The sequence below is a fragment of the Salpingoeca rosetta genome, assembly GCF_000188695.1.
Source record: "Salpingoeca rosetta unplaced genomic scaffold supercont1.9, whole genome shotgun sequence".
Classification (NCBI taxonomy): Eukaryota; class Choanoflagellata; order Craspedida; family Salpingoecidae; genus Salpingoeca; species Salpingoeca rosetta.
In genome coordinates this window covers 351958-360070 of record NW_004754925.1, presented here as the reverse complement: position 1 = coordinate 360070, position 8113 = coordinate 351958, and the positions used below count along the sequence as shown (strand labels likewise).

Sequence of the window (8113 nt, the reverse complement as noted above, 5' to 3'; positions counted from 1 at the left end):
GATAGGTGGAAGGCTGCACGCTACTCGGCAAACGCATAACACTCAAACAACGGAAAACGGAGGCACGCATTATGCATGTAGTCTCTGCACACGTGGAAAGCAGGGTATATGAGGTCCATCTGGGTGTGCTGTGTATTTCAAGTGAGCGACAAACAAAAACAATGATGACTCGCCCTATCACGGACTCAGTCTGTTTTCTGTGTGTGTGTGTGTGTGTGTGTGTGTGTGTGTGTGTGTGTGTGTGTGTGTGTGTGTGTGTGTGTGTGTGTGTGTGTGTGTGTGTGTCTGTCTCTGTCTCTGTCTCTGTCTCTGTCTCTGTCTCTGTCTCTCTCTCTCTCTCTCTCTCTCTCTCTCTCTCTCTCTCTCTCTCTCTCTCTCTCTCTCTCTCTCTCTCTCTCTCTCTCTCTCTCTCTCTCTCTCTCTCTCTCTCTCTCTCTCTCTCTCGCTCTCTCTCTCTCTCTGGCTCACTTCTCGAGAATGGCACAATGCAGCCGAAGAGGAATTGTGTACAGACAAGACAAAGCTTAAGGCCATTTAACTTACATTAGACTTATCGCACACTCACACATACTCACACACACACTCTCTCTCTCACATGACTCGGCTATGCAAAACAAACAAGATGCTTGTTGGGTCTTCATTTGTCACGACAACGCCAGTGACGACGGTGCAGGGGCCACATACTGCAGTGGCTGCGCGAGGCGAAGATTGCGTGCCCGACACGGCGCACCACACAACTTGCACGTGATATCCCCTTCGCTCTGTGTATGTGTGCGCGCACGTTTTTGGGGGTCGTGGAAGCTTGTGTGAGTTGCATGATCATGAGCAATCGCTCATACACACACGGAGACATGCACACATACACACACACACATACACGCACATACACGCACACACATACCTCACACTCACACACACATACACACACATAAGCATACCGTGAAAGCGATGACGGCACATGAGAAGCAGATGGGGTGGCCACAGGCGCCACTGCAGGGGAGCTGAATGCAGCGGCCAAGGCAACGCATACACCTCAACGACGACGATGACGACGATGATGATGGGGATACCTCGGAAGCGTGGGGGTCGACAGGCCTCGCTGAACAACGCACACATGATTGCGAGAGTGAGAGGAGGATAGCAAGCAGGGAGGAAAGGGAGGGGGCAAGCAAGGGCAGGACCAAGCAAGGTGGTGCAGAACAGGCGAGGTGGTGTCACAGTGCAGCGGGATGGCACGAGGTTTCACCACCTGTGAGCCACGCGGGCAAGGACGCGGGAATGTGCGCAACGCGCCGCAGTGCAACAAGAAGCACTGCACGGCGGGTTGGTGTGACAAAGGATGCAAATGCATGCGAGGTGAGTGGTGGAAAGTAAAGCGTGTGTAGCAGTGACACGTTACGTGGGACATTGGTGCCAAGGGGAAAGGTGGAGATACAGAGATGAGCACACGGCAGCGCAGCCCAAACCTTGAATGAGCATTTCCTGTTGCAAGTAACCGAGCCTAACAAGAAGGAGGAAGAGGAGGTGGAGGTGGTGGTTTGGTGAAGGAAGATGGGAATAGGACATGAGCATGAGCATGTCGGGTACAGACAGGAAGTTGAACCGCAAGTGCAGCCAGCGATTGAACGCGACAAATACGCGCACGCAAACAGGCAAGTGGACATGCTGGCAGACAAGAGGGCAGGGCAGCGCACATTGTCACACACATACACACACACACACACACACACACACACACACACACACACACACACACACACACACACACACAGACGCACGCAAGGAGCAAGGCGAGCGCATGCCACAGGTGCCTGTGCTGCGTACATTGTGGTGGCTGATGCGGCGGTGCGTGTATACGAGAGGCGGAGCAGGCGGTCAGGCAGCGTGGGGAAATCAGCAGAGTACAGAAACACAAAGTGGTTCAGTGTCGACAGCACTTCCACCACCTGCACACGTTGAGATGGGGGCCAAGGTGTTGAGGTTGCGATTGGTGAAGCGGGCACAAGGTGGGCAAGGCGTGAGCTGCCGTCTGTTTGCAGCGGTTGGAATCGTTCACACAAGCACGCATGTACAGATTCACGTTTGCGTACATGCACACACATACACAAAGGCACGCATGCACACAGAAGAGAGCATACTCGTTGCGCATTTGTGAGGAGGCGAAGCAAGCGCCGCTTCCAGGTGTGTTCGCCTTGCACGAAGGGGATGTTTAAGCACGGATGAGTTGGGGGGGGGGGAAACACAGCCCAAACCACGCGCAACCACAACACAACTGCGAAACATGCACAAGCACATCTGTGCACACATTGCTCAGCAAATACGCATTCAAGGCACACCTGCTCGATGAAACCTATGGCCAAGCATGAACTGAAGGCCGCGCTTGGATATGTACACAGCTATTGCCGTTCTGAGGCACATGGTGGAAGAAGATCAAATGTGACATGTCATGGAACAACACGGCGCAAGGTGTGTGCGCAAGAATGCCGTTGACGTGTGAGCAAGCGCGTTACATCCCATGTGAAACCATTTCCAATCGAATACACGCAAGTGTCAGTGCCAGTGACATCGGCAACGTACAAGATGGGCCTGAGCAGCAGCCGCCGCAATGAGGTGCCCTTTAAATGTGTTGGAGACGGAGCAGCCCGGCAGGAATGCAAGCAAGCAAGCACGCGAGCAGGCAAGGAGAGGTTCATGTGAGACACGCACAGCGCTCGCAACGGCGATACGACAAACCAGTGAATCGCAAACACACGCATGCATAACGCACACACACACACACGCACACACATACGCACAACAAGGATGGCATGCAAGCTTGTTGAGCATACCTTGGCTGGACGAATCCCAGCGAGTGTCTGCCCGTATGTGCGCTTCCACACGAGAAGGGAGCCCTGATTGGGAGGAAACATACGATGTTGAGCTGCACACACACACACACATGTACACACACACAGACACAGACACACGCACACGCATGTACACACACACAGACACAGACACACGCACACACACACACACACACACACACACACACACGCACGCACGCACAGACACACAAAAAGAGCTGCGATCACTTCTCAAAAAAAAACAAAGCGCGCATTTCACACACACAAAACGACCACAACGATGATGATGACAATGTTCTTGGTCGTGGGTGCTGTTCGGGTGGTGGTGGTGGTCCTTGCCGTCGTTGTAGCCACGGCAATGGCGTTGGGGGACCAGGAAGGCGTCGACAGGCTGGGGTCCCTGGGCTGGGAGTCGCTTGCGCCAAGTCTGCACACGCACCTGGCCCACCGCGCCGTGGCCGGCGCCTTCTGGAGTAGCGAGGACGTGTGCCTGCACTCGCACAAGGCGTTTCCCTTCTGCGAGGCCAGCCAGGTGCTGCCGCTGCTGGTCACCGGTGTGGGCCGCAGCGGGACGCACCACATCTCAAACGTGCTGCAGCTGAAGGGCCTCGACGTCTGCCACGAGCACATCTGCTCGGACGGCTCCGTTGCCTGGACATATGCGGCGGTGGACCCCGACAACAAGTACCCCTGGCAAGGGACCGGGCACGAGATGAAACACCACCGCTTCCGCCACGTGTTCCACCTGGTGCGCCACCCCTTGCGCAGCATCGCCAGCCTCACAACGTACCTGGACGACTCGTGGGAGTTCATCGGCAGGCACACGCCCGAGGTGCCCGGGCTGGCCACCATGGAGCCCATCCTGCGCCGCGCCCTCGTGCACTGGGTCACGTGGAACCGCATGATCCAGATCTACGCCGACCAGCGCTTCCGCACAGAGGACACCCCGCCATCGGTCATCTGCCTTGCTGCCGGGTTCAACGAGACGATATGCGACGTGCACTCGGACCACCACGCGCCACGCGCCCCACGGGAGCACCCCACCATCAGCTGGAGCGACCTGGCGGCGGTGGACGCGGAGTTCACCAAGGCGGCGATGATCCTGGCGCGAGAGTATGGGTACGAGGTGGAGCCGGGCCACGATGGGGGGCCTCACTCAAACCACCACCACCACCACGACCATCACCAACAGGACCCCAATGAGCACAGCCAAAGTAGCAACAGCACCGCCAAGGAGGATGGCTGAGGGACGCTGCGAATGCTTGCTGTGTGGCTCACTGCGCCATCGCAAACGTGGTGTTTTGGAGACCACGACGCCACGCCTCGACTCCCTTTTGTCTTCCCCTCCCCCCTTCCTTCTTCGCGTTGATAACCCACGGCTGGCTGACTTGCTCGCACACTCGCACATCACCATGCGTTGCGGATGTTGTATTAATATGTATCGCTGGGCAGTTACACAGTCCCCATAAACAAACACACGAACATGCAGCTGAACAATGCAGATGACACGCAAGCTTGCTGGCACACAAGACAAGCAAAATGGGAGGAAGGGTGGACAAAAGAGGAGGGTGGGGAGAGCACGTGCAAAGCACACACACACACACACACACACACACACACACACACACACACACACACACACACACACACACACACACACACACACCACTAGATGATGTGTTCGGCTGCGGAGATGATGGTGTCGAGCTTGTCTGCCCACTCCACCAGCGACGCATATCTGCCCACGCGCTCCTGCTGCTGCAGCACAACCAGCCGCTCCACGTGGTCAATCTGTCCTTGCACAGCCCTGCCGACGCGAAAACAAGATGCGGGGAGGGTCGAGGCAATAAGGGGGGAAAAGGAGGGAGGGACAAGGAATTGCGGATTGTTGTGAGAACATGTCAAGGTGATTGAGGTTTCGTTTTTGTTGCGAGAACATGCACCAACAACGCGCCGTGTGACGCACCACCACCACCACCACCACAACAACAACAACAACAAGTCACCTCCTCCACCACAAACACAACCACAACCACCACCACTTCACCGCAGCAAAACACAGTGGACTGACTTGTCGAGGATGGCGGCGACGAGCAGATCCACCACCTCCTCCTCCGTGATGCCCAGGCGGTCACTGATGAACGAAATGCGCACGCGCGTGTACGGCCTGATGAGCTTCACCATCGCCTCTGTGCGGATGTTTCGCAGAAGGTCCTCAATGTACGAGCGCACAAACGGATCGCCCATGATGGCCGCCTCGTGCACGCGCAGAATGCGCTCAAACGCCTTGACGTCGTTCGCTTGGTACGCCCTGGAGTAAGTGAAGCAGATGGGAGGAAGGATTAGTAAGTGGGGCGAGAGCAGGAGAAAGGGGAATAGGGGAGATGGTACTGGTGTGGCAGAGGCCAAACAAACAAACACACACTCACACACACACACACACACACACACACACACTCATCACTCACACACACACACTCATCACTCACTCGTACAGAACAGCACACGCACACACGCAAGCTCCCACGTGACAAAACGACCCACCCGACGAGATCTGTCATGGCGACAATCTGAGGGTCGTTCTTGTACGGTTTGGACTGATGCGAGTGGTTTTGGTTGCGCAGTACAAAGAGGGGGGGGGGGCAACGTGGTGTGGATTGAGCGCGACGATGCACATGTGGGTGAGAATAATCAACATTCATGCAACAGCACGCTCGCGAGACACACACACACAAGAGAGCGTTCTACAGCTGAAGGTTCATGTGTGTGTGTGTGTCACCTCTTGGGCATCAAAGGGGTCGACGTTTGACTTCATGAGCATGTTTGCCAGCACAAGATACTTCAGGCACGAAATCTTCTTGTCGCTCCCGCTCTCATCGTAGCTCTTGAACGCCTGGTGAATGGTGAATGGTGAATGTGAGTGAATGTGAGTGAGTGTGTGTGTGTGTGTGTGTGTGTGTGTGTGTGTGTGTGTGTGTGTGTGTGTGTGTGTGTGTGTGTGTGTGTGTGTGTGTGTGTGTTTTGGAGGTGGCTGCTGTTGAGTCAGTCACCTCCACCTCCTCCACTAATGGCAAACCTCAAAGAAGTCCTCGTAGGCCTGCGACCACTGCTGTTCATCAAGATGCATCTTCCCGCCGCACTCTGTTGTCACATCACGGCGATGGGAGCAGATGAGGGCATCGCATGATGGAAGCACAAACACATGGCTGCAACTCCAAATACACACACAAGCACAGAGACAGAGAGAGAGAGAGAAACACACACACACACATACACACACACACACACACACACACACACACACACCCGCCACCTCCCTCTCCCCTAACCTCTGACGATGCCGAGGATGTACGGGTGCGGAATTGCGGACCGGATGCGCAGTGCCCGCTTGTACAGGTCCTGACAACAGCACAGCGGTCATGACGGGGACAGAGCAGTTGAGGTGGTGGCGATGCAAAGGAGGAGTCAGCACATGCACAGCGCTGCATGCATTCGAGTACGCATGTACAGCAACGACAAAGCACACGCACGCGACGGGACACAAAAGTACCCACTCCGACGCACACACACACACACACACACACACACACACACACACACACACCTTGAGCTTCTTCGTCTCCTTCTGAGCGGTGTACATCTGAATCTCCAGCGCGTAAATCTCCATCAGCTGCGTGCCGTTGCGCGAATCCGCGTCGTCGTCGTCGCCGGCATCACCCTCCCCCTCCGCGGGCTCGAGCGAGCTGTGCAGCTCCTGCACCACCTCCCGCAGCCGCACAAAGTCGCCCTTGTCAAGCAAAACCTTGCCAAACTGGCTCGGGTGGTGGTGGTGGTGGTGGTGGTGGTGGTGGTGCGTGCGTGCGTGCGTGCATGCGTGTGTGTGTGTGTTGGGTGTGAGACGATGTTGAAGAGCTCTCGCACGATGTCAGTCATGGGCCGATAGAGCGAATATTCGCATTAACTCGTACATGCACACACACGCGCACACGCGCACACACACACACACACGCACGCACGCACGCACGCACGCACGCACGCACACACACACACACACACACACACACACACACACACACACTAGCGACCATGCATGCATTTAATATACACATACCTTGAGATTTGTCTTGAACCAGAGGCGCTGGTTTCTGCTCTCCCGAAGTGCGTCCAGCGTCACGCGGAAAATCTGCTCCAGCTGTTCAGGCTGCACACCACACCACACCACAAAGGCAACAGCAACGGCAACGGCAATGACATTCACACATACACACATGTGTGCACAGCACGTTGTTGTGTCATGGCAAAGATGGTGGTGTGAGCATGCGGCAAAGCGTGAAAACCTTTGTACAACCTCAAATGGATACATGTCTCTTGAGAGTATGCAAGAAGCGCAAGGACACGCGCACACGCATTTACATTCACAGACACTCACGTTGAACCCGGTTGAGACGTACTCCAAGATGGAGTTGATGGAACGGCTGCTGTAGTTTTGTGTCACAGCAGACTGTTGGCAGACGCACGCGCGCGAAAACAAGCAAGGGGCGCCCAGCATTGCAAGGTGCGTGAGACAAGGTCGGTGCCGTGTTCATGGCGTGAAGGTCGGCGTTCACACTAGTACAAACCAAATGCAATCTACGTGTGTGTGTGTGTGTGTGTGTGGTGGTAGCGCGCCAGTGTACCTTAATGTATGTGAGGAGAGACTTGTACGTGTCGAAGAACTCGTCGTATCGTTTCTGCGTGTCGGCATGCAACGGTGCAAGAACGGCGGATGAGACGCCAAATCTGTAACTTTGTGTTGGAAACACGGGCCAGCGCGCTGTGTTCCAGCGAGAGGAGCAGATACAGAGGACAAACACCGCATCCCAACTTACTTGTGCAAACAACACTTTGAGTGACTGTTTGTGTGCCTTGAATCCCCAGTCGCCCTTCTCAGGCTCGTTGTCGATCACCTGCATTGACCCATCGACACACCGCAGTTGTTGGTCGATCAATCGACAAGCAAGGGTGAGCAGTGCGGCGTCGTGACGCGTCCTCCCATCGTGAATACAAATAAGAAGACACATACATACACGCACACACATACACACATTCACGCACACATGCACACAAACCTTCTTGAACTCTTCGAGGGCCTTGTCGGGGTCATCTGTTTTGTAATTCTTGGCATTGTAGTATGTGTTCTCGAGGTTGGCGTCGTCATCGTCAGATCCCTCATCAGATTCGTACTCCTGCCAGGGAAGTTGTGTGTGTGTGTGTCAGTGTGTGTATGT

At 55.3% G+C, this 8113-nt stretch overlaps 3 protein-coding genes across 3 annotated transcripts in view; 1 reads left to right on the top strand and 2 right to left on the bottom strand.

The window, feature by feature from the left end:
- Positions 1-488: 488 nt before the first annotated feature.
- PTSG_03982 (uncharacterized protein) lies at positions 489-2909 on the bottom strand (the record flags this gene model as incomplete). The annotated part of the gene is made up of 9 exons (XM_004994822.1): positions 489-761; positions 939-1099; positions 1250-1312; positions 1467-1501; positions 1825-1946; positions 2139-2191; positions 2337-2407; positions 2578-2615; positions 2829-2909. The coding sequence occupies 9 exons, from the start codon at positions 2907-2909 to the stop codon at positions 645-647; spliced, it is 741 nt and encodes a 246-aa protein (XP_004994879.1). The 3' UTR covers positions 489-644.
- Positions 2910-3113: 204 nt separating this feature from the next.
- On the top strand, positions 3114-4330 carry PTSG_03981 (uncharacterized protein). Its single transcript, XM_004994821.1, has one exon. It carries the CDS (start codon positions 3127-3129, stop codon positions 4090-4092), a length of 966 nt encoding a protein of 321 aa, XP_004994878.1. The 5' UTR covers positions 3114-3126; the 3' UTR covers positions 4093-4330.
- PTSG_03980 (COP9 signalosome complex subunit 2) overlaps positions 4260-8113 on the bottom strand; it is a 4214-nt gene continuing 360 nt past the window's right edge. Inside the window, exons 2-13 of the mRNA XM_004994820.1 lie at positions 7955-8071; positions 7715-7792; positions 7523-7576; positions 7276-7347; positions 6958-7047; positions 6451-6657; positions 6176-6245; positions 5923-5987; positions 5626-5739; positions 5391-5443; positions 4918-5157; positions 4260-4653 (exon numbers count right to left, since the gene is read on the bottom strand). Of these exons, the coding sequence (XP_004994877.1) occupies positions 4515-4653; positions 4918-5157; positions 5391-5443; positions 5626-5739; positions 5923-5987; positions 6176-6245; positions 6451-6657; positions 6958-7047; positions 7276-7347; positions 7523-7576; positions 7715-7792; positions 7955-8071 (1299 nt within the window). The 3' untranslated portion in view covers positions 4260-4514. The remainder of the gene's footprint in view (positions 4654-4917; positions 5158-5390; positions 5444-5625; positions 5740-5922; positions 5988-6175; positions 6246-6450; positions 6658-6957; positions 7048-7275; positions 7348-7522; positions 7577-7714; positions 7793-7954; positions 8072-8113) is intronic.

Coding starts and splice junctions, on each gene's coding strand:
- PTSG_03981 (XM_004994821.1), top strand. CDS start 3,127: ATGATGATGACAATGTTCTTGGTCGTGGGTGCTGTTCGGGTGGTGGTG.